The sequence below is a fragment of the Gavia stellata genome, chromosome 23 (genome assembly GCF_030936135.1).
Source record: "Gavia stellata isolate bGavSte3 chromosome 23, bGavSte3.hap2, whole genome shotgun sequence".
NCBI lineage: Eukaryota > Metazoa > Chordata > Aves > Gaviiformes > Gaviidae > Gavia > Gavia stellata.
In genome coordinates, this window is record NC_082616.1 from 837172 (window position 1) to 862892 (window position 25721).

Below are 25721 nucleotides of genomic sequence, written 5' to 3' on the forward strand. Positions count from 1 at the left end.
TCCAGTGCCACGTTTCTCTTTCCAGACAGGTTTGACCCCACCACCCCAGTGGCCCATTTAGCCAGTGCTTGCTTATGACGGCGCTGAACAAGGCAACATTAAAAGCCCTTCTGAAGCTGAGTGATATGACAGCCACCGCTTCTCCCTTACCCAAAAGGCTGGCATAAAAGGAAATTAGGTTGGCTTGATAAGATTTGTTCTTGACAAATATATGCTGGCTGTTATTCATCTCCTTGTTATCTTTGAGGTATTTACAAATAACGTGTTGATTTGTTCTACGCTCTTTTAGGTACAGAAGCAGACGTAATCTGACTGAGCTGCTTCTGAAGGCAGCTCCTTAGCTTGCCTGCAGATCTCACCTACTGCCCAGGGAACCTTCCAGGGGGACTGCTGGCAGCTCTAAGAGCCCCTCGGGCATTCCCCTCACAACACCAGGCTAGATTTCAGGATGCTCGCTGGGTCTGAGGACAGATAGGTTGTAACCTCTGTCCCACACCCAGAGGCCTCATGAACACAGACGTCCATAGAGGGACCTGCTTCTTGGTGGAATCTGGTGTTCAGCTCCCTTCCCCTTCTCCCTCTGCACTGCTAGGGCATGGACAGGACATCTCCATCCCCTCTAATTCTCGTGCAGTTCATGCTCGGCCTGACTCTGACCCAACACTCCCACGCTGCTCTGTTACAATCCTCCCTACTAAACTGACCCATTTTCAGGTTTTTGTATGATTCTTTCTGAGTTCCAGGTCACTGGAGAGCTCGTGAGTCAGGTGAATCTCCTGTTACACTTCCCTCCCTTTCCCCTGTGGTAGGATCATTTGTGCCTGCGGCATTAGTACTGACTTTGTTTATATTATTTTTACCCTATGTAGGAGTGATATCTTATCCCCCTAGGTCCCATCACATATCCAGTCACTAAGAAGGAACATAAATTTCAATAACGAAACCTAAAGTGTGAATGCAAATCTACTGAACTAAGCAAATACAAAGCCCTGCACAGACTCTGGTGCCAGGTAAAACCTGTTCCCCACCTGCTCGAGCCAAAGCAACAGGTTTTGTCTCAGATAGAGCCTCCCATTCTCAACAAAACCACTGCCTTTCTCCCCTGCTCATCGCAGCTCTATTTATTCCAGACTCACAGAATCATGGAATCACGAAGGTTGGAAAAGACCTGTAAGACCATCAAGTCCAACCACCAACCCAACACCACCATGGCCACTAAACCAAGGTGCTTTGAACACCTCCAGGGATGGTGACTCCACCACCTCCCTGGGCAGCCTGTTCCCCTGCAGAACAGACTTTTTTTCTGCCTCATATGCTGTGACAGAGCTGTGTATTCACGTGAGAGCTGTGCAGTACTAGGACAGCAGAGCCCGGGCTGCAGAATGGCATTGCCGAGAGGGAAAGGAGAGCTGCGGCTGAGGATGCACGGCTCCTCGGAGCACAATGTCCGCGTGTTTCTTGCCCATATCTCAAGGCATGCCAGGATAAGTCATCTGGCACAACACCGGTGAGAGGAGTACTCAGCCTGCACGGGTAAGGTCTTGGGTCAGAGGATGGCAGAGCCGAGGCCACGTGAGCGGCGCAGAGACGGCAGGGCGAGCGCCGGGGAGAAGGGGCAGGCGGGGAAGCGCCTGCACAGGCTGAGGAGCTGAGCCATTAGCACTGTAAAGCCAAGAGGCTGCCTGGGCAGTTTGAGGGGCTGATGAGTGATTTAACGGATGGATATATTTCTCCTCCAAATTGTTTGCAAAGGCCCAACGTATACCTATTTCGTTCTCCTGGAAGCAAGCAACAGAGTCTGGAAAAGAACTCAGAGCAAATCAATCCTTTTTTTTTGTTTTGTTCTGGACCCAGCAAGAAAATTCATGTCCTTCTTACGTCCCAGCCAGCGAGACAACAGCTTTGTCACCTGGTGATGGTGCATCTGGCCTCTGGGACAAGGCTCTCCTCAGGGCATACTGGGCCTCTGGTTAATTTAGAGCCACATTGCATGACCCCAAAATAGCGCAGTGTGGGACCGGTGCACACCAGTGTTGTACCAGGAGCAAATAACCAGAGGAATCACTCAAGCACACCAAAGAACAAAGAAGCTTCTTGATAGCAATGCCACAAAATTTAAACCACTTCTAGAAAAAGTCCAAAGGTTGTATCACTGCACTGTCCTCCACTCAGCCCATCTCCATCCCTGTCCTCAGCCAACGGAGAGCATCTGCACTCAGAGGACCTTCCCCTGGAAAGGACTTTGCTCTGATGAGGCAGGCGTATGCCATCAGCTCCACCTCTCTCCTTCCAGCACCCAGCCTGTGGGGATCCAGTCCGTGCCCCCGTTCTTCATTATTGCTTTGTTTCCCATTGCCAGACGCATTTTATTGTTACTTTGATTGTGACAGAAGGAGTCCAGACACTATGGAAATGGAACCATATAGGGACTGGACAGAGGAGGAACATGCTGGTCACCCTCTTACTTGCACAGCAGTGGGAATATTTTCTCTCTTACGCTAAGATATTTTTAAAACAGAGAATGCCGTTATTATTTGTTGTCACCCAGGACCCAGCATTGCCATTCTTGGAAACCAGCACAACGCCTCCAATGTCAGCGTCAGAAACATTATTAGTAGAGTTTTTGATATCTCCCAAGACGTCCTCAGGCTAAACGGCATTTATGACTTGGAGAGGGCTGACCTTAACTCCAACCATGACTGAGATCGCAAAGCAGAGAACATACCCACTAGTACCAGTGCAGCCAGGTCATGCACCCGGCCATCACAAACACTGTGGCTGTGAAAGACTAACTTTTAATCAAAGCTCCTCATCTGAGAGTACTGCAGAAATACTGGTTCAGCAAGACCAGACTGTGAAGGTTAAGCTAACACTTATCCTATGGTGCTGGAGAACAGGGGAAGGAGCAGAGATAAGGGATAGCATAGGTGTCTTTCCTCTTGCACAGCAGCGACGTGCACATCCTTGCTAGTGAACATGCAATTTTGTCCCCAGTGTGAGCGAAGCCTATAGGCACACATAGAAGGCCGACCCAGACATGGAAGACTGTGCATCACCTCTGGTACGCCTGCCTGCCAAGGCAGAGTGACATCACACCCCTCCGCCGGCAGAGAGCCGGCCGATAGCGCTCCATCCGCCCGCAGCACGCGGGATGATGCCTCTGGGTTCAGCCTCTCCCCCCGGGGAGGGTCTGTTTCTGACTCAGAGAGTTGTCTGCCAGGTCCAGCTTCTCCTCTCTGTTTGGATTTGGATGACAGCAGATGTTTCTCTGCCCATCTGCACAGATGCTTGGATGCCAGCTGTGGTCAGCTGTCTGCTTTTTGTTCTGTCGCTCTTGTTTTAAGCCCACAAATGCAGCTCTGCTGCTGGAAGAAAACTACTGAGTCCCATCCACCGAGATCAAACCTGGGGGCAAAGTGTCAGAGGAAAGAAGCCTATTCTCGAGGCAGATGCAAAACTCGAACTCAGCACTTGCATCAGGGTGCTATGTACCAACTATTTACCTCTCTCTGCTCAAGGACTTGCCACAGTAAAGGATCCCACGTGCACAGGAGGGAGAGGGACAGATCCCTGCTCTGTTGACAAGACCTGCGTATCACAGCTGGCACTAATGCTGCTGCCAGCAGTGCTCGAGCACATACTCAGGGAAGAAAAGCCTGCAAAGGGGGACAGGGCTTCTCCTATCCCCCACTCTCGTCTCCCCAGCAAGGAGCTGCAGAGCAGCGCTTCACTCCAAGATAACTCTTTCCCACGCCAACAAGCTTCGCTAGGGTTGCTGCTTTAATTTCTTAAAACAAGCCTAGATCCTGTGTTTTATAAATTACTACAATGCATTTAATAGGTACCCTTTTCATAAAGGAGCACAGCGGATGTGTACACAGGCCCTGATGAAGCTAATAACTGCCTCTCAATGGCTTTCAGAGAGTTATTACATATTTAAGATCCAAGCTCCCTTAATCAACCGCAGAGATGCAGCTGGCAGCAGTAAATTGCCAACAACAGCTCATTACAAATAAGGAAACATTGGTTTTTCAAGGACAAAAACTGTGTCAGTTCTTCAGCGAAAGCTAACCGCTCTTGTCCTCACCCTTCTCCCCCCCCATTCCCCCCAGTGATGTGCTGGCACAACTTGCTTCATCCAATAACACAACCTCGCTGCCTAATCCCCTCCACAGGGGACATCATCAAATCAAGTTCCTAGATTTCATGACTTATTTGGGCAAACGGCACAGACTGCATCCCGTGCTCACCCTCCCCAAGCAAGCTACGGGCAGGACTTGTGCCACAGCACCGTGAGGACACGCCACAGGAGCACACCCGGGGCCTTACCCGGGGGGGAGAGGACCAGATCAGGCCATAAGACACTTAGGGACAGAGTTGCAAATACACAGTTTTCAGGCGTGAGACCTGACATGGCACTTGGGAATGATTTTTTCAGCACACGCCATGTCTGTGTCACTCGGCGCCCGGTCTGCGCGCACAGGACAATAGCAAGCATCTGCAGACGCTTGGTGCAGGAGGAAGGGGAAGGTCTGTGAATGCCACGTGTCCTTATTTCCTTGCTGTCTCCTAACAGAACGGTGAGGGTTGTCCAGCGCAACGGAGACATGGGCACGGCAGTTTAAGAGAGATGCACACGGCTGGGAGATATGAAGGTTAACATTTTAGGAGCGTTCAGGAATGACTAAATGTTGTGTGAATGAAAAGGGGAAAAAGAAAAGTCAGCTCACCCTGTTATAGCTGTATCTCCCCCCCTGAAGAGGGGACGACAGGCTTTTGACCTTCAAGACCCAACGCAATGATACATTTCTACATCTACTCCCTACTTCTACTCCCTAAATCTCCGCTGGAAAGGGGAACAGGCCCCCAAAGCCATGCCCCGGCCTGGCGCGACACACGTGCTCAGGTCCCCGCTGCGGGCCGTGGCCAGGGCCGCCTCCCATAAGATGGACCCCGGGCACCGGGTGCTCCTGCCAAGGACCCAAGACCTAGATCTGGGTGGTCGTATTCGAACTGCCTGCAAGTCCCACTGGGCCAGGTGAGACTGCCAGCGGCGAGGGAAAACATGCCCTAAACCCCAAGCTGGGTGCTGGAAGCAGGCCGAATTTGAGTTTAATCTTTGTTTGGTCTGTTCTGATATCTCACACCGTGCCTCCAGACATTAACCCCGAGCAAGCCAGGGCTTGCAGACTGACCCACGCAAACAAAGTGGGATGGACAAAGAGAGAGAGAATGTCTTCAACGATGACACGTGGAAAGGGGAATGTTTGTTTGCTTCACCTTCAGCCTGGTTTACAGCGGTCTCTCTGCCACATCAGAAGACTCTCTGCTCTTCGACTGCATCCTACCGCAAGGCTGACCAGTTTTTCTGAAGCTGCAGGCCACAGACGCAAAACTGAGCTAGAGAAGTCCCAGGGTTGAGTCAGGGTTTTGTCTTTGCTGTTTCTTTAGAAATACCTCACCCAACTTCTTCTGGAAAAGAAAAGGGGAACTTAAAAAAGCAGTACCTCTTGGTCCCCCCCGCCACTATCTATATTTATTGACACTGACGTTTTTAAAGGGCTATTGGGAGGGAGGCTGGGGACACTTTCCCTAAAAAATCAGAGGATTTAGCTGATGTTTCTGTCACTGTTAGCATTTGGCTTCCAGATTTATGCTTCCAGAGAAATGCCAAAGCTGACAACAAATTCAATGGGCCAAGAGTCTCACTTCCTAAACCTAAACCTGCAGCAGACATCTTTTACAAAACCAGCTAAACTATATATTATGAACTGCAAGATCGATTGGCATAACATTCTCCATGCATTTACAGGTGTAACTGCATACGTGAAATACCAGTTTAATTGGTTATCCACATAATTGTGTGTAGCATTGTCCTCACTGACTTATTAATGCAGTAAAAACTTTTCTTTTAGGGGGGTGTGGGTGCAGGCGTCTGGAATGCAGATTGTAACAGAACTCTAGTTGCAATGTTATCTCTAGAAAAACTACTATTTTTTGAACATGAAAGAACACACAGTTTTTGTATAGCTTTGCAGTCACATCTGGAAGCCGTGCCCCTTCCTGATGTTTTGAGACAGCAAGGAGAAGAGATCCCGTCAGCTGGGGGAAGGATTGCTTCCTCCTCTACGATAGGAGACTGGACTTCTTTTGAATTACTTGGCATTCGGTCAGGAGATAAAAATACACTGGCTAGATGAACCAATGACCTCTTCTATGATCACAATAGCTGTGGTAGGCGGGTGGGCAGGAAGAGCCTGCAACTACACATCTTCTCCATGTTGTCGTCAAGAAAGCTTTAATCATCAATGGAGATGCAAGACAAGGCTGGAGTCACCTTGTGGGGATGGCCCCAGAGGGAAGGCTCTCTCTTACACTTTAAATCATAGCACCCTGTCCTACACTGATGCCCAAGAGCCCCAGGTACCCGTGCAGCATCACTGAGACTGACCTTGCTGAGACCCAAGTCAGACACCTTTAGCTTTCCAACACAGCTCGGAACAACCTGTCGTGCAAACCCAGCTAACCCCTTTGCAAAACACATTCAAATGTCGGTTCTTTCACTTGCCAACATGCACCCATTGAACACACAAGCTGTGCTTCGGGAGCAAGGAGCAGAAAAGCATCACTCCAAGAGGCGACCAGGCAGTGCTGGGATCAAGTGTTCTGTAGGAGGACCAACATCATCTCCATTATACATCTTTTTGGTAGCATCGGAATGAGAGCTTTGTTTAAATGCATAGGAGTGGCATCGCTTCAGGAGTTACACAGCTATTATTTTGTGTGCTCTGGGAAAGGGGACATCAACAGATTGCAAAGTGGGAAAGTCTCTAGACGCTGCAAACAAACAACATGTTACGTAAGTGGGCCTTTTGGGAACCGGAGGAAGGTCTCCAGAAGATCAGGGCCCTCCCAGCGCTTTCTAATTTTACTGGGGCTTACCAGCAAGCCAGCCCTCTAATAATAGAGGCTTGTACACAGTTTTCTTTCATCCTTGTGTCCCCCTGCCCTGCCCTACCTTTGTTCTTACTGCCCCAGAAAAACACATCTGACTCGGTTTTATCAAGCTGATTGATACAGCCTAGAATGGCAGAGCTGAAGAAGCACTAAAGGCCTTTAGAAAGGGCAGCCCATCCAACTCTTAGCCACCAGAGCATGGGAAAATGTGAAGTTTTAGAACTTTATTGAATCAAATGTGCTGGGGAATCGCACCATTCTACATAGCTGTGATTTAGCTGAAGCATGGCACTTAACAAGCAATGATACAGCAAACAGGCTTTAGCTCTATAATCCACATATTGTGCTAGCACATCATCTTTATTCCCATTAGAGCAAATTCTTCCAAGGGAGGATGACTGTAAGGAGCACCTCAGCTTCAGGACCACACTGCCTTCATGCTGCAGGGCTGTCCTAAACTTGTGCCCAGGCAAACACAGACCTGCAGGAAATCTGCAAGGCAGATTGTACCATCCAACACCTGAACGCGGACTGTAGCAGCTAAGTTTTAGATGAATACCTACTGCCTTTCAGGCACGTGAATAGATTGCAGTTTGTACAATCAGCTTCATCTTTCTCCCAGAAAAATAAGGTATGTGCATGACTTCTCCCACCCGAATGGAGCAAGCCCCTTGGTCAACATATGGCCCTGTGGTTGCCACCTCCTCCCACCCCATTCCCCAAGCCAACATCTGTACCAGGCTGCGAACTCCTGAAGTGGTGCTTCCCATGTACCGTCCCTCCCTGCAATTCCAGGGAGAGAGGGTTAAAAGGCAATAGAGATATGATGGGAACGCCCTGGCATCTGCACAGAAAAAACACACTCGTGTTTCCAAGAAAGCTGTTTTCCCCCGTTTCTTGCTTGCTGTGCACATGCCGACGGCAGTAAGAAAAGGAAGGAGGAGGCTCGCCGCTGTGGGGAGGGCACACCAGCACGGCCCCGGGAGGCCAGGCAGCAGCTCCGACAGGATGTGGTCAGCCCGTTTCCAGTACACCCCTCGGTTACTGGGCTGTGGGCTAAAGTCAGCAGTGAACAGCTTAGTGGAGGAAAGGCCACCAGCAGAAGGAGTAGGCACAGCACAGCGGGCCCCGGCACAACGCCGGGGACCAGGCACCGCCGTCCCACTGCAAAACCCCACATCACAGACCGAGCACCAACAGACAGCGCAGACACAGGTGACACTGCCTGTCTTTGATGAAGGACAGCACAGAGATCCTGGCCAGAGTGATGGATCCAAGACAAGGGGGAAGCCCAAGCCCCTCTGAGCGCAGTCACAGAGCCTGCGGCCATGCGTTCAGCCTGCCACGTAAACATGTCACATCTCAGGGGAACTGAGATCAAACGTCAAAGTCTTCCTGCCAGTAGCCCAGTTTTGCTAGTGCTGAGTGACCTGGTTAAAAAGTAAAGAGCCTTTGGGGGATATCCTTATAGCCTAGTTCATTGCCTCTCTGCAGACAACTCCCTGCTTCTCCCAAAATGAAGAAAAGAAAAAAAAAAAAAAAATCAAATAATTGCATTCCCCTCTACTACAGTTCTCATTCAGGATCCAGGAACAACGGCATATCATGTGCTCTCAACCCTTGTGTGAGCAACATGCATGTTCTGGCCTCCAGATTGCTGGAGCTGTGAAGTTCTTGCTCAGTTTTTCCTGAGAAGTCAAAATTCCAACTGGTCTAATACCCTGCCTGAGAACTACAAATCACTTTTTTCTTTCCTCCTACTTCAAGAAGTTTTATGATTCCCCCGTTTGCTTCATTCTCCCTGTGCACACGGAGCAGATACAAGTAACAGACAGAACATACGGCCCGCTCTCGGCGCTCATCATGGGTCTGTCTCAGCTCCTAAGAGACCAGTTGTATGATATGCAACACTCAAGCCAACATTTAGCTCTCCCTTGACACAGCAGTGCCCTTTATCAGTGACTGCTCCAAGTTCTGTGCAGTGGTTTTGTGCTACGGAGTCTACTGTTGGCAGGGACTGATCTACAGACACAGACTCTAGGAAGAGCCTGAGGCTGGAACAACGCAACTCCCAACCCTTGCTCCTCCCAGAGCCCCAAATGGGCAAGGAAATGTCTTCATGACATACCCAAAGATAGATGTTTTCCACCATGATTTACTGGGCTAATTTATATTCTCCACATAATGTAATAAAGGCTACAGCACTAATAATTTTCCCACCATCCACCTAGCAACACTCAGGAGTAGCCTCCAACAGCTTTCAGCCTCTTTTTTACTTGCAAGCAGCCAAATGCGGCTGCAGTTGCATCCTAACCATGAAGTTTCTCTGCATGACAATACTTTTTCAGGACATGCATTGGACCCAGGCTTGCAGCCTTTAGAAGAGGAGGAGGTGAAGTGACCTTCACCAAAACCCTGAACAGAGCATCAGTGGAACAGACTATGGCCCAGTCCCGGATGACCTGACCCTCAACAGGCAAGGGGAAGTAGGTACCACAATTCATACACTCAGTTTAGGCCCTTTGCAAGACAGGTCCTTGTGACTGGGTGGTAGCAGCCAGCTCGGTTTTGTTCTCTGCTCCACTGTAGAGCCGAGGCTATAGAGGTCTGCTCAGCACACGGGTAGGGTGCGGGAGGCTGAGCTCACAAACCAGTCCCACCTCCCTGCTGCTGGAAAGGTGGAGTGCCCCTGAACAGGCATTACTCTCTGGTCTGTTAGCAAGGCAGGATCGCAGCATTTCAGGCTCCCCAAAGCACATGAGGCCATTCATGGCTTACTGCAATGCGCTGGCACCCAAACACCTCCAGTGCAGCTCTGGGAGCCGTGTGTCTTTAATTTCAGGAAAACCAGAGACTGTAAGTAACAAATAAAACCTTCACTTACACTATCTCATCGTTCTGGAACTCCAGCTCCCCACAGGTGTCTTCAAAGTCCTCTCCTCCACCTTTGGCTGAGCCTTCAATGGTTTTGTAGGGCACAATAACATTTCCTCGTGCACCAGAGGTTCGCAACACTTTCACTTCCATGGTCCCCACACTTTCACTGACGTGCGTTACTGGCTCCTCAAAGGTGAAGATGCCAGCATGGTCATCGTCAAAGATGGTGACGGTGGCAGTAGATGGTGATCCCAGGCAGGCAAGTGTTGAGACACGACTGGCCTCAAGAATGCCCTCATCTGAGGCCTCAGTGCTCACACGGACGTTGCTGAGATGGACCAGGAAGTTCTCATCCTCCTCAAATATGTCATCGTCAATTATGCCAACTCGGATTTCCTTCTGAGTCTCTCCAGGCTTGAAGACCACTGTCCCTTCAGTGAACTCATAGTCAGAGCCGGCATTGGCCGTCCCATCCTCTGTCCGGAAGTCAACGTACACCGTATTGGTCAAGTCGCCTCCCCGGCGAATGATGGTCAGGGCGACAGTGCCACAGTTCTCTAGACACTGGTAGGTACCCTGCTCAAAGTAGAGCTTGCTAATGGGATCATTTTCTGCCACCTCACTGTTGACCTCATGCATGCTGACAGCTTTGCGGGCCTGGTCTGCGGCATGTCTCTTCAAGATGTTGCCAGCTCCCGTCATGAGCCGAGTGGCCTGAATGCGGTAAAAGGCCCTGCTCTTCTGCTGCTGGCTCAGGACCTGGTAGTTGGCCAACTCTATAAGCTGTTCAATTTCCTTGTCGGGGTGCTTTTGTTTCAGCTCCTTCAGGATCCGAGCCATTTCCCTCCTGGCTTCCTCATCATCCTGGTCTTTCTCATCCACCTCCAACACCAGGGTCCCATCCAAAAAGTTCTCCACATGAGAATTAGCAACCTTTCCATCCATCTCGATATCAGCTTTGGAGGACGGCCGGTCACCCTCATGCTCAATGATCATGCCTCTCTGCTTGCCAGCTCGGTATTTCTTGTAGACGTACTTGTAAAATAAAAGCCTCCTGTCAGCTATCCAGGCAAACACCACACAGATGGGGAAGAAGAAGAAGGTGAGCAAGCCTTCCCAAACCTCCACAATCCCAGGAGAAGACACAGATAAAATGATGTAAAGCCAAGTGTAGGCAAAGATGCTCCAGGCCGCTGTAACAAAAAACACTCGCAAGTGCTTGATCTTCCTTATTTCTCCATCCGGAACAACGTAAACACAGATCGCAATGATGACAAACATGTTAAACGCAGCACTCCCCACAATTGTGCTTGGCCCCAGGTCCCCTGCCGTGAAGCCATGGCCACACACTTCGATAACAGACAGGAGGATCTCAGGGGCAGACGAGCCCAAGGCCATCAGTGTGAGGTTGGAAACGGTCTCGTTCCAGATCCTCACCGTGGTTTTGCTGGTCTCACCGTTGGGCTTCTTGATGGTTATTTCCCGCTCTTGGGATGTAATGACTTCGATGGAGGACATGAAGCGGTCAGCTATGATAGATACTCCCAGGAACATGTACACCATCGCTACAAAATACACTGTTGCCCGAGCGATTTTGTCACCGAATGAGGGGTCTTGGGGTTCCCATATTGGTAAAATCACGCCCTTTTTGCATATGTATGAGCCAGAGCACTCCTCGGTGTCGTTCACAGGCAGTTCGCTGGGGCTTTCTGCATGTATGCCATCTGCATGGAAGAGCAACACCAGCACAACGCTCAGGAGTTGGAAGCTCGCTGGGAAGGTGGGTGGATCAGTTGCTCGCGACATGGCCGCTTCCAGCGAACAGGTCCCAAACGTCCTCAACCTGCAGAGACAAAAGGAAAGATGCACTAAGTGAGGCTGACCAGAGATAACAGATTTTCCTCTACACCCTGTTTATTTCCCATCTTTCCCAAACGTATAATCAAGTTACCCTCTTACTGAAGAAGACCCATCTGATGAGCCCATTTGTGTTATGATTACTGCAGTTTTCCATGCACAAATCATCTAGTTCAGTTATCTGAACAAGGACGGATTCAGATGCAACCAGCGGGCTCACACCTACCCCCTTTAGCTACTATGATGTTTAATGCCACTTTCTTTTTCTTCGCTGAAAGCCTATTTGTTCAATTGCATTTTCTTGTTTCTCATCTAATTAAAGCCCATCATTCTGCTTCACAGCTGGCAGAAGTGTTTCCCATTTCAAAATTACAGTGCGCTCACTCACTGGAGTTCAGGGTAAGAGCGGGAGAGGACAGGGAAATCTACTATCCCCCCACCATTTTTAAAAAATAATATTATACTTGCCATTTTTAATCACTGTAAACTACGTATTTCACAGCCTTTTCTTGCTCACAGTCCTCCCAAGCATCTACTGCACATCAGAAATCCGCACAAAGTGAGCTCAAGGCCTGGCAAAACCTTATTCCTAACAGTAACTTGGTCATAAGGTGCACCAGAAGGGCAGTCTTTAATTAATGCTTTTGGAGCCATTCCTTCCACAGCGCATCACTTTGCACCTTCCCAAAACTGGAAGGAGCCCCATATGCATCCAAGCCTGGCTCTCTTGGCATGCTTCGAGAGGAAACCTGTCCCTGTGCTCTCTTCCCACTAGGTCAGCTTTGACGGCTTCCCTTTCAAGGGCCTTTCTCACTCCATTTACAACATCAGTCATCAGGCATGACAGCAGTTCTTGCCCTCGTCCTGCCTCAGGATTTTCCAGCAGCGTAGAGGAGCTGTTAAAGAGGTTTGCAGTTAGTTAACAGTGCATAAACCGACAGAACAGATGCCTTTAAGTGCATAGAGATGCTTAGTGCAAAAACCTGAGCATGCTCAGTGTTACAGTCTCAATTTTACTAGCCAATAAAAGCCAGATTCCTAGTTATTAAAGCTATATTTTCTCCTCAAGGAGAGCCTTTGCCATACTACACTTCTCCATTCCAAGTTAATTTAATCACACGCTACTTAAAAATGTTTCTATGAAGAGAGGGAAATGAGTACGTCAATACCTTTGCTTTGCTGGAGCATACAAAAGGCTAACCTGTTTTTTCTCATTAAAAACCCACACCCCAAAAGGAAAAAAAAAAAAAAAAAGTCCTGCCATGAAAGGTTTCAGCTTCTAAGAGAAGGATGGTATTCCCAGGCCCATATCAGAGATGGGACACAGGCAGGAGAACCAGTCAATGCCTCCCAAAGTCCAGCCTCCGCAAAGCCTGGCAGGTCTCACCCTGAAATCTGCCTGGTCTCCAGCAAACACAGCGGCAGGGCTGGCAGCTGCCCAGCTGTGTGCGCTGGGAGACGCAGAGCAACCCACCCCTGCTAAAGGCTGCGTCCAGTGACAGCATCCCAGCTGTCACCCGGGCCCCGTCATAGCGAGCGTGACCCAAGCAGGACGGCTGAGCGCACCTTCCCTCGTCCTCCTGGAAGAGGGCTTGTTTCACAGCACAGCTGGGCACCAGGCTGGCTCTCCAGCCACACAGCATGCTGCATTGCTGACTGCAAAAGTACAGCTGGGCAGACGTTCCTGGGGAGAAGCATTCGCCCTCCTGAACAGGGACGCGTCACCGCCTCCGTGAAGAAAAGTGCCTGGTCACCACCACCCATCTCCTTGTCCCCCATGACACAGAAATCACCCCTCCTCGTCAGGGCAGGGGCATATTACGCAGGGACGGGGCTGCGCACAAGAACTGGCTGGAGGAAGCAACGGGTACCACCCTGCACCCACGTTATGGGATCTGCTCCACAGAGAGACATTGTAATGATGGATCAAAGCCCTCTCCTCCATTTGCTTTTATTTAAGGATGCTGTAGTAGGATTATTGGGCTGGAAGAATAATACTGAGAATTTACCAAGACAGTTTTATATAAATGGCATTTCCTCACCAGGAACTGTTGGTCTGCCTCCCCCCCTCCTCCCAATTTTCTAATTAAGAAAAGAAAAAGATACACAGAGCAGGAAGCGAGCAAGTCAGAGAGCTGGGTGATAAGAACAGATAAGATGAACAAGAAAAAGCAAGTCTCCTGTATGAAGACAGATTTAAAAGAAAGGAGATGTTTGCATTGGAAATCCTGCTAATGCTACAAAAAGCTCTTACTGCTGGAGTCAGAAGCCCTGAACATTGCTCCCCTGATCACAGTCCCTGGGTACCTTCCGCTTCCCAGAACGCAGGCTGTAGCCACCGCTTGCAAATCTGAAGTAAAGACTAGAAAACATGATGTTTGTAGAGTACCTTGTTGCAGACCATTTGGCGGATAGCTAAGTTGAAACAGATGTGCGTTCATGGTCATTGAAGTTTTGCCGAAGCATGAATTAGTCACCCAACTTCTGTACTCCTGTGTGTCACACTGCTCCAAACCAAGTCTCGGAGACATTTGATAAAGGGGTTGTCAAAACACAAGCTGACTTGGTATCTACTCTGTTTATCCCAGGTAGCTCCTAAGTGTAGTTTTGGGGTATTTTTTAAATATGTAGGCTTAAAAAAAGATTTAGTGTGGGCATAAAATATTACTGAGCTGCATGGTTCTTCACTGTCTCTTTCTAAAGGGTAGTAGTTTCAACAGAAAACTCAAGAGCATCCACCTGCCCTTGTTCAGTTAATTTTCTCCCTGTGGCAAGTCATATCCTTGCACATGTACAATTATTCAGAGCAACCAGGCATTGTGAAATTCCCTTGGCAAGAAGAAGAAACAGATGGTTCTAGAGAAAATATTATGCTTTGGGTCACTGATTTAGGTCATAAAGAATAGGAGAGCCCCATCACACTTCGGACCAACTCTACAGTCTTAAAAGGATTCAAGCACTGGAAGTCTCAGCCGGAAAAAAGACACCCACTAAATCAGATTAATGTCATTCGGACTTTATTTGCCGTGTTCTTCCCCTTCAAACATTCTAATGTAAGTTGGTTTTGGTTTGTTGGTTTTTTTTTCTTTTTTTTTTGTTTTTTTAAATCAAGTCCCATATTACATTAAACAGGAGGAAAAAAGGCCTAGAGGCTTGCATCTGAGCAATCCATCTTTCTGGCCTTCCCATCCAGCTCTCCATGTACAAACAACATTTTTCCCCTCAGATGGCAGGAGATAAGAAATGTGGAACTTTTCTGGAGAGTTTAGATGGGTGGGGAAAGGCTGAAACTTTGGAAGAAAAACCCACCGGCCTTGGCAACGTGCCAAGACCCTTATTTGAGCGGCGGCAGCGTCCCCCAACTCTATGTTGGACTTCCTCCAGCATTTTTTGGTGCAGTCATCAAGCAAGATTCACATACCCTCACCAGCTTTCCTACTTGAACCAATTCACAATGAGCGTTATTAACACCAGACTCAGGAATTATGGAAAATGCTTGGCCACAACATGCTGGTTACATACGCACAGCCAGAGCCCGACACTCAAAATATCTCTGAGAAGCAGCTGCTACAAAATTAGCAGCATTTCTTCATTTGTACAATCCAAAATAAACAACTTGGTCCCCAGAGACCCTCTCACCCTGCATTTGCATAGGGTCTCGGCCCACGGTCAGCACACTGCTGCAGGCGCAGCGGTAGGAATATTCTCAGACAAATCATTCATATTACTCTCCAACGAGAAGCAAGGCTGCCAGAATGCCAGCCCTCCCTCCAAACCCAACTTTGTTAGCTTTTCATTAAGGTGTCTCAATTGCATTTCCCATCCCAGCCATCAACAACGAAAGCAAATGCGGTAGTGGATTCACAGCATGCCAGGTTAGCAGCCCCGGCAAACCTTGCCGGTCGCGGTGCTCGTGGCCTCAGCGTCACTCTCCCAACGCCTCTCGGGTCAGATTTATCACGGCAGCACCGGGCAGGGGTGTAAGCTGCTCTCGGGCTCGGTACTGGCCACACATGTGTGGCGAAGAGCCCCAAACCCCCACCCCAGGCCAGCACAACCCTGCCCATACGCACTACCCCGTGCCCAGGCGCAGCACCCAGGGCCCTTTTCACCACCGAGGGAGCGGAGCTGTCCTGGGCTCCCTGGAACCGGCTGCCTGAGAGCTTTCAGGTAGAGCTGGAGCTAATTAGGAGAACCAGATCCCAACTCGAGCTCTCCTGAAGTCGCAGCTGTGCCCCTTCCCTTTGCGGACAAGCTCTCCCCAGGCGCTAGAAGTCGGTTTTGCACAGTCATGGAGGAAAGACTGCAAGAGGCTGCTCGGTCCCTTCGAGGCAAGCTCAGATTAGATGCAGCTCCCAGCCAAGGGATGTTGGTCCAGCCTTTATTCCAACCCTTGGTGCTGTGAAACACCAGGAGGGCAGTTGTTGCCCACAGCAGGGCTAGGAGGGTTGAAGATATTTGCCTCTCTGCTGGACATGGGAGCTTTAGGTTTTACACGTTGGTAGGAGAGATCTCCTGCTGCCAGCTCGTGCACCAGCCCCCCAGCTCAGGAGCTGCCAGATGGGGAGAAAACAGCCTTTCAGACTCCGCTCTGACCTTTCCCTGGCAGCAACGCTCCTTCGGGCTGGCTGGTTGCTGCATGCAAAGCGAGCCTGAAAGCTGCTCTGCGTTTCAACAAAGCACAGCTTTTCCTTTGCAGCAGCCTCCCAAAAGTCCCATCTCCATTTGGGCACTTCGCCCTCAAAATACCCACTGTAAGACCCTTCCTGTTATTTTCCTACACCTTTCTATCACACACAGGTTTATGACCATCTGCAACAAGGTGGTAGCACCATTATTTTTCAGAGTACTGAAAAAACAGTGCTAGCCCAGACACTTTCATTACAGAAGAAGGATTGGGCAAGGAAGGAAATGGCCTGGGCTCACAAGGAATGAGTGGCCACACAAAATTCCCGTGGGGAATTTTTTTCCCAGCATTCGACAGAAAACCTGTACAGAGCAGCTGTAACACAGCAGCGTTCACACCATTACAGCCACCACTGACGCTACCCGACGGTGCCTACCCCACTGCGACATCAACCTCATAGTAAACATCATTACTGTGAATTTACTGCCAGCTTGTATGGGAGAGGGTGTCTCCACAGCCACGTCACCGGTGTACGGGAGGTGGGAGCAGCACCCTCTCCCCACGGGGTGGCTGGTCGCTTGCTGGGGAGCAGTAGGAAGTTTGCTCTTCACACGAGAGCGGCTGCTTTTCGACATGCTGTGGGGACACAACCAGGAGCATGTTGCAACACCGCGGGGACTCCCAGCCAGCCCTTCCCCATCCTGTAGTCGGAGCTAGGCAGAGAGAAGCTTTTCCTACCGGGAGTGCACTGCTGCAGGGAGAGAGGGAAGGCAGCTCAAAACCCCCTTTGCTGGCGTCAGGGGCAGGAGAAAGACAGTCTCCCTTCAGCCAGAAGGGCCAAAAACTTAGACAAAGCAGCAGCTAGTAGCTACTGCAAGGCACGGCGAGCCTGCGAGCTAGAGAAACAGAGCCTCAGAGCAAGCCAGCTACTCACTCCCCTGCCAGTGTCCCTGGCGAAAAGACAGCAACACCCAAAAAGCCCCTAAGTGAGAGGACAGGCTCTCCTAGCCAAAAACTGCCCCCGGCAAAAATGGCTGTTTCAAGTTACGTGCCCTATGCTCCTACCCCAAGGGCAGCCCTGAAATCTCCAAATCACAGCACCCGTTTCCTAGTTTCTCTTGCAGAAGAGCAGCACTTAAGAGTCTTCTGTAAGCAATAACCAGCCTTTCCTGGGGAAAGCGCTGCACATTTCACCTCCACGGGTGGGACTCACACCCGCTGCCCCATCTCCGGAGGGCTGGCAAACCTCTCCTCTCCTGCTGACCCTTCCTGGCCATGCTGAAGCCTGTACGCCCATGCCTCACTGAGAGCAGTGATTGCTTCACAGCAGGGCAGCTTGAGCAAAGCCTGGACTGGGGAAAGACGTGACTGTAGGGAAAAAAAAACAACCCACAAAGAAATCATCTGGTCTCTGATCGTCCATCAGTAAATCAGCCAAGAGCCTAGGTCCAGCTTACAGCCGAGGGACACAAAACGGATGCCAACAGCCCTGCAAGGTACAGGGTGCTCGGAGATTTGTCTGGGCAGCCACAGTCTCCGCTGGCTTCACGTCAGATCTTGACGCTGAGCCATGGCACAGCTTTGGTAAAAAGTCGCTCCTGCCAGCTGTGATTTTTACCCATCAAAGCAGGAGAAGGACCCTATCGCCACGCTGGCTGTGCATCCGGACCCATGGAGGAAAGCCGCTATGTCCAAATACCGTGTTGCCACTCAGGGCTGCACAGTGTGACGGCACTTTAAACGCAGCTTGGAAAGCCCTTCGCTCACAGCCCTGCTCCAGCTCTGCCTGGCTCCTTCTCCCTTCCACCCAGCTCCGCCACTCCAAAACAGTCGCAGCCTGTTGGCATCCCCTGCCCATGACCCTCCAGATCTCCACGTCAGGAAAAGGATTTCCAGGCCATCAGCATCCTGATTGCATCAGTACAAAAAACATCAAAACCTTTCCAAATATAGTCAGAGGCACAAGCCCTCCATGAAGCCAATCAAGTAAAATACACATCAGGCCACCCTGTTTTCTGTAAAGGACATTAAAAAGTTAGAACAATTATCAGTCTGCAACTGATTTTTCCAAGTATCCTATCTCTTCAATGAAGCATCCAATCTCCTCCCACAATCTCCCCAGCAACTTTCCAAAATAAACAGATAAATAGAGAAAATAAAACATCCCCAATATAAAATGTCAGCCAGATTGGATGAATTTGGGGGCAGCTTGTAGGGACTGAGCTTGGAAGTGTTTGTCAGGGAGATTCCAGCCTTGCTTTTTAATGCATGGAGACCAAGTGGCAAGTCGCCCCTTTTCCCCATGATTCAAGATCTCAGCAAGGAAAATGCCAGGAAATGAGAAACAAGGGAGAAATACTACGTTTCTTTTGGGTTGTTTTTTTTTTTACCTCTCCCTTCCTACTCGCTGCCATCTCCAGACCATTTCTCTATCCCTACTACCTGCTTTTGGTCTCTTCTTTATTGACCAGCATCAGGGTCTTCCCCGTTATTCTCCCTGGGCTGTTAACACCTTCCTCTGCCTGTGGGTCTCCCTCGATGATTTAAGCACAGCGCTACCTGCCTGCTCTCCACGAGCCGGCTTTGGGGCTGCCTTGCTCTGCGATCTCAGGGCAGCCCTTCACCTCCCTGTGCGCTGTGTGTCCTTCTGTAAAATGGGAAGAGCACCTCCCGTGCGTGTTGGGCGAATAAAACACTGCTAATAAGCCTGTGGCTCCCGGGTAGCCTGGGGAGGAAACATCTACCCAGAGATGCCCCACAAGGCCCAGGAGAGAGGAATTAGCAGGCCTGTTGCTTTCCTCTCTGCCTGTGTCCGCTCTTCCCTCCGGGCCCATTTTTGCACCGGGTTTGTAGCTGTGTGAGGGTCCCCTGTGCAGCGGGATGCTCTCCTGGGATCTGTGGAAGGAGGGAGCAGAAAGCTTCAAGGGAGCAGAGACAAACCCCCTGCCCCAGCTCCCTGCGCCCATCCAGGGACGAAGAGGTGGGAGACATCCCTGGGAATGTGCATGGGGAAAGGCTGAGGCAAACACAGGTTGTGGACCCAGGAGATTTGGGCACGGTCCTAGACAGGAGCTGGGCAGGTTATTTTGGGCTGGAGACCCACCCTGGCACGCTCCACTCGTCAGCCCTGGCTGGGGAAGGGTGGTAGCACCTCCCAGGAGAGTCACCGTCCAGAGGTACAGCTCTGGCACTGCCGACTCTAGAGGGAGCTGAATGCTGGTGCCAAGCAGATGCCCAGCTTTTAGACCACCAGATCTCAGGAAAGGGAGTCGAAGCCCAGGTGTGTGCTGGCCCTTGGTTGCCCATCTCAAAAGCGAGGTTAACCACCCCTCGCTCCTCCCCAGTCTCCCCCGCCTTCTCGGTCTCCCCAGGAGCTCTTTGCAGCAGCAAATCTCACTTCTATTTGTAGCCAGGTTTCCTTAGGAAGCCAGGCATATGAAATCACAGTTTCCATGTCTGTCTGTCTGTTCACATTGCTCCCCCCCTCCCAATTTCAGCTAAAATCACCAGAGGGCTAGAGATAGCAGAGAAAGCCAAGTTCCTACAAGCTTCCTGAGAATAGCTGGAGAGATACCACTCGCGTCCTTGGCAAGGGAAAGACCGGTCACTGAGCTCAGCCCATATCGGATGCCAGAGTCCCGACAGCACAGCACCCTGAGCACCCTGCAGCAGACCCAGGTGCAGCCGGGATTTGCACAGTTGCGGGCACCAATGTCCACGAGGTGGGAGCACACGCAGGTCATGGCACCCTGAGCTTGAACCGAGCTCCAGGTTGTTCACTGTACCGGTTGCAAGGACAGCCAGCATTGCATGCCATTTACGTTGTCTACGACCAACCTGTTGGTTGGTTGTCCACTGATGCTCATGCCTTGGGGGACACTGGGCTTTATTCTAGGATCTGAGTTTCATTAAGATGCTGGAGAACAGTGGCTTCTCCCCGGTAAGCCAGCAGGACTGTATCCCCCCCCCAAACCCCAGCAGATAAACCAAATTCTGTCCTAGACGCAATGCTGGAAAATTGCAACCCTGACAGCCCTGAGCAGATCAGGACACTGCCAAAGGCCCAAACAGGCAGAGACATGGCTGTGCCTATATGGCATCATGCACGGTGCTGTGGAGGCTCCCAGGAGCAAGGACATAGCCAAGTTCATGCCGTGTTGTGTACAGCAGTGCCAGGAGAGCAAACCAGGTGCAGCCTGGGCAGCTGCAGGGCTATTTAAATCTCAGGAGCAATTCACAGCCAAAAAATCACAAAAAGCTTAGTGAAAGTGGGGGAGAGAGAAGCAAGCAAAGTTTCATCAGCTTAAAACTGTGCTACGCGGTGTTGGCATGCAGGGACGCCAGGCATAAAGAGCACATCCAATCTCCTCAAATATCTTGAACACAAACCCTGGTACGGTGGAAGCTTTCAGCAACGCGGCTCCCCAGCACTGGCTTAGGAATTGTTTATGCCTCCAGAGAAACAGAGCGGGTGGGGTATAAGAGGAGTCAGGCAATGCATCAACTTTCCTGGGGAGACGGTGGTGGGGGTTCACGGCTTGGCTGGTGGGTTACGGCTCTGGAAATGCTAGATTATCCCCTTATTTTCGTGAAATGCTGGAAAAGGGGCAAAGCTGCTGTTGAAGAATGAATTGGAAGGAAAAGGGGAGAAAGAAACATTTATCAGATGCACCCAAGGGAACACAAATGTCTTTCTTTGGTGATGTCCATTGCCCCAGCCAAAGCCATGCAGCACAGCTCTTTTTTTCCCCGGCCGCCATCATCACATCAACATGCAAGTGTCCCGGCTTCCCTTTCCTAAATAAAAGTGCACCTCTTCTCTTCGTGGTGGTGAGAAAAAGCACATGAATGCCTAGGCAGGTGTCAGGAGAGCGCACAGAGAACCCCAGCCTCTCTCAGCCCCCATTTCCATTGCCTGACTCGCGGATTTCCAACATCTGGGACCGGAGGAACAGCTTTCTCCGAAGCGCAAGCAAAGAGGAGCCCTGAAATCAAACACTCGCACCCACACGCCTGTGACCTTGTGGTTTTACTACAGCTTTCATTTTTAGACTCCAGTTCTCCCTAGCGCTTGCTGCATTTCTACAACATTTTAGCAGTTTGCTTTCGCCCTGGAGACAGAGCTGAGCGTGGGGTTGCTTGGCATGGCTCGGCGGGGAGGGAAGCAACAAGGCTACGATTAAAGAATTAAACTCGAGATGACGGAAGAGCCCCAGCCATGCTTCCACCTAGACAAAGCCTACGTGATGAGCGCTGCTTAATGCCAGCCCTTAGTAATACCGGCTGATCGCGACGAAAACGGGAATTTCATCGCGGCTGCAGGTGCCTCCGACCACTCACCTCGGAAAGCCTTTCCAGGCAGAAATCCCCGGGGCTGGGGAAAAGCAGCCCTGCCCGGGGGCACCGACACCCCCGCCGGGCGGAGGCACCGCGCCCCCGCCGCCGCGCAGCGGGGGAGATGCCCGTGAGCCCCCCGGGGGGAGCCGCTTTGCTCCAGCCCCCTCCCCGGCCCCACCTGCCCGGCAATGCCCGGCCCTTGGGGTAGGAGGGGGGTCACCCCCCGCCGCGGCCGCGCCTGCCGCGGCGACATGTCGCGATTGACCGGCGGGGGAGGGGGGCGAGCCCCATCTCCTGTCTAAAGGTGCCGTGGCTGCGTTGCAAAAAGCATTCCCGGGGCGGGGGGGAGCATCCCACCTCCCCATCGGCTCCCACTCGGCTCCAGCCCCCCCCCCCCCCCCCCGCCCGCCTCCCCCATCCTCTCCCGGTACCGGGGGGCCCGGTGGAGAAACCAGTGTCGGGGCGGCGGGGGACTGGCGGCGCTGGGCAGGGCTGGGGCCGGGGCCGGGGCCGGGGCCGGGGCGGTGGCCGGTCGGTCGCGGTCCTACCTGGCGGGGGGCAGGAGCGGGTGCCGCCGGGGCCGGCTCAGCAGCGGCGGGGCATCGCGGCGGGGCGCGGGGCGGGTGGCGGAGCCCCGGTGTGCGCGGCTGCGGCGCGGCGGCGGGCGGGCGGGAGGGTGGGAGAAGGCAGGGAGGGAGGGAGGAAGGGAGGGATGGAGGGATGGATGGAGGGAGCGCGCACACACACACAGCGCCCCGGGGATGCGCTCAGCCGGCCCGCCCCGCAGGCAGCCTCCCCTCCCTCCGCATCCCTCCGCGGCGCTGCGCGGGCAGGGAGAAACCCGCCGTCCCTCCTCCGCGGTGGCAGCTTCAGCCCTCCTCCTCCTGCTGCTGCTGGAAATATTTCCCGATTTCCTCCTCGGAGCGAGGGACTTTGAAAGGCAGGGCTGGTTGCGGACCCACCCCCAGCAGCCCTCCCCGCCCTGCCCAGGGCAGCCCCCGGCCCTGCCCTGCCTGACCCCAGCCCTGCCCGGGACAGTCCCCATCCATGCCCTGCCTGCCCCCAGCCCTGCCCGGGACAGTCCCCATCCATGCCCTGCCTGACCCCAGCCCTGCCCGGGACAGTCCCCATCCATGCCCTGCCTGCCCCCTGCCCTGCCTGCCTTGCCCACCCTGCCCGGTCAGCTCCCTGTCCTGCCCGTCGTGGCTCGTCGCATCCCCCCGGCCACCCTGCAGCCTGCCTGGGCAAGCCCGACCCCCATTTGCACCCCGCAGGAGGGAGGGAGCCCTGGGAGAGATGGCGAGAAGGGCAGCAGGAGCGGGGGTGCCAGGCGTGCCTTCTGTCTGTCACCCACTGTGCCCCACAGTGTTGGCACAGCTGCCATGGGGAGGCAGGAGGCCAGGAGCATCCCAAAGGGCCCTGGGTTGAGGTTCACTCCCCTCTCACATCACCAATGTGGTGGTGTTTGGCAGCAGGGGCCATGGGGTGACAGGCAAGGGGCAAACAGGTCATCTAGGGCCCTCCTGGGAACTGGCCCCACATCTGGCTATGTCCAGGTCAGCCCCTGAACCCACCCAGCCTCCCGTCCCCACAGGAGGGTCAGCGGGGTTGGGGAGGTCCTGCAGGAAGCCAGCAGCCTGCCACAGAAGGACTTGCTGCACCTCAGGCTGGCCTGAGTGTCCTTCCTGTGGGCAATTCCCCTCTCACCATGCCTGAATGACTCCTCCACCCTTCGCTGGCTCCAGCAAGGAGCAGATGAACCCATTGTCCCACCCTCCAGGCAAAACTCTGTGGCTTTAGGAACTTAAAATAGGACCAAAGCTAATAACTCACACTGGTAGTTGCAAGTACCCAGCGACCTTGAGTAGCCCTCTACACCCAGATCCTCAGGTGCAAGAACTGTGGAGAAGCAGAGCCATTATTCTAGCTCCTGCACCCTCTTACACCTTCTCCTTCTTATCTTGTCGGCTGTGCCTGTGATTTCTGTCACCACTGGCAAGACAACAAGCCAGAATTTTACATTTGGATTTCGTTTGTACTTTTCTTCCTTTCTTTCCTCTTTTTTTTTTTTTTTTAAAGATTTTTGCATCACCATGTCCTTCAGCAGAGATGGAAAACTAAATTTCTCTGTTCAAGATGAGGTGTAAGACATGGACAATGTCACAAAACTCCTTTGTAATGCACTTCGCGATGAACTGACCAACCAACAAACCAGCTACTTGTGTTTCAGCTGTTGTTGATATTATTTAGTTTTGGTCTCACTTTAGGAGTTAGGAGCTTATTGCCTGCACATGGGATGAAAGGCATTTCCAAATTAAGAATTTCGTTTAGAAAACAGCATGGTTTTGTGACCAGTAGCTAACTCTGATTGTCTGTCTCACCTCTTTTGATTTAAAACTCTTCAGAGGAAGGATAAAGTTGCATCTGGCCATGTGTGGTACTTTGAAGGGACTTAGTTCTCCCAGCAGGGCCGTTGATATAAAATGAGCACAACTAAAAGCGTACAGCATGCAGAGTGCTGTGCTCTGATCAGGACCTGAGCAGAGCAGTGGATGTCTGTCAGTGGCGTTTGGTTTGGCAGTGGCTGCAGGACGCAAGGCGCTGCACAAGCTGGCATGGCAAACAGACGGTGTGAGCCGAAAAATTGCGTGGTTGCAGCAAACGCAATCCCTGCTGATGCTTTTCACCCTGCACACTGAAATCTAATCATTGCAGCAGTAAGCAGTGGAACTCAGATTTTAATTAGCTGTCAGCCATGAAGTTCTCCCTAAAGCTCCCCGTTTCCCTCAGTTATGTTGCTGACCTACTTCCCAGCTCTTTCACTGAGTATGGTACACAAATCCTCTGGAGCACCAAGACATTAACTCTGCTAATGGGGATCCACTGGTGAGCTCCTCTCTGAAGAGCCAGGCACGTCCCCGGTTCCTCCCAGCCCACCTTGCTCTGCAGCTTGCAGCACGTGTTCCCGTCTCCCAGTGCCTCCTGCTGAGACCCTCAGAATGGTTGCTTCAGCTAAGGGATTTTTGTGATATTTGAGGGGAACTGAAGAAAACAAGAGTTAGTCAGTGTCCGTGGTGATGCTCTACAATCCGTGCAAATGAACCCTTTGTATCACCCAGCCTTCATGGGACCGGGACAGAAAAGGTGAAATAGAGATGCAGCATCATCCTCCCTGCACCTGAGAACAGCTTTCATCTGCTTGAAAAGTGACTAGTTAGGAGGGATATGAGGCTGGGAGGCTGGGAGAAGGTGTCCCCCACTCCCCAGTCCCTCACACACCTCTTTCCAGGCACATTCAGACCTTCATCTTGCACAGTCTCCAAGAGAAAGGTGGAGTTGGGCTCTGAAAGAAAGAGTGGAAGTCAGGGAGTAGAGGAGACAGCGAACCCAACGATGAGAGGAGATACTGTGTTATAGGACTGCTCCACACTGCAGTGGCTATGGTTCTCACTGCTTTTTCTCAGCCAAGGCAGCTGAAGTGGTAGCTGTAACAGCACAGAGCTCTGCATGGGCTGTGAAATCTGCCGGACAAGCTGAGCAAATGCTCCTGTGTTCTGCCCGGTGCTCCAGGCAAAAACGCAACAAGACAGCTCATGTCCTGACACAGCAAGTTTGTCACGGTGTGGGCACATCCATGCTTCATCACGACTGCAGCCTGGGCTGTGCTGGGAGAGGTGGCGGTTTGCTCCAGCTACCTTTCCTTCCCTGTCTCTCTTTGCAGTCATGCAAGTGAACACCTACCATCGCAAACGCGCTTACAACCACTAATTGGTAGTCTCAAAATCATGGAGATTCTCATGCCAATGCTAACGAATGGTTCATTCATTCATTCATTCATGCACACCCACAGCTCTCTCCGACAGCAGCCTGCGTCTCTCTGCAGTTGCTGGAGGTTTCCGGGTATTGTCTACATGTGCAGAGCAGAAAGACAATTCCTCCCTGCAAAGAATGGGGTTAGTGGACTGCGGAGTCTCACGCACAGGACAGAATGGTGCAGGCCGATTCTCTGCTCAATGCCTTGTGAAAAGAGACTTCTGAGCTCCTGCACGTTTTAGAGGAGGGGGGC

At 51.7% G+C, this 25721-nt stretch overlaps 1 protein-coding gene across 17 annotated transcripts in view; it reads right to left on the reverse strand.

Moving 5' to 3' along the window:
* SLC8A1 (solute carrier family 8 member A1) overlaps positions 1–25721 on the reverse strand; it is a 136791-nt gene that overhangs the window by 95861 nt on the left and 15209 nt on the right. For 14 of the 17 annotated variants that reach the window (XM_059828625.1, XM_059828618.1, XM_059828626.1 and 11 more), the window contains exon 1: positions 9842–11672. In XM_059828625.1, the coding sequence (XP_059684608.1) occupies positions 9842–11640 (1799 nt within the window). In that variant the 5' untranslated portion in view covers positions 11641–11672. Of the gene's footprint in view, positions 1–9841; positions 11678–20707; positions 20720–25721 lie in introns of those variants that run through there. The other 3 variants (XM_059828630.1, XM_059828629.1, XM_059828631.1) reach the window with 2 other exon arrangements.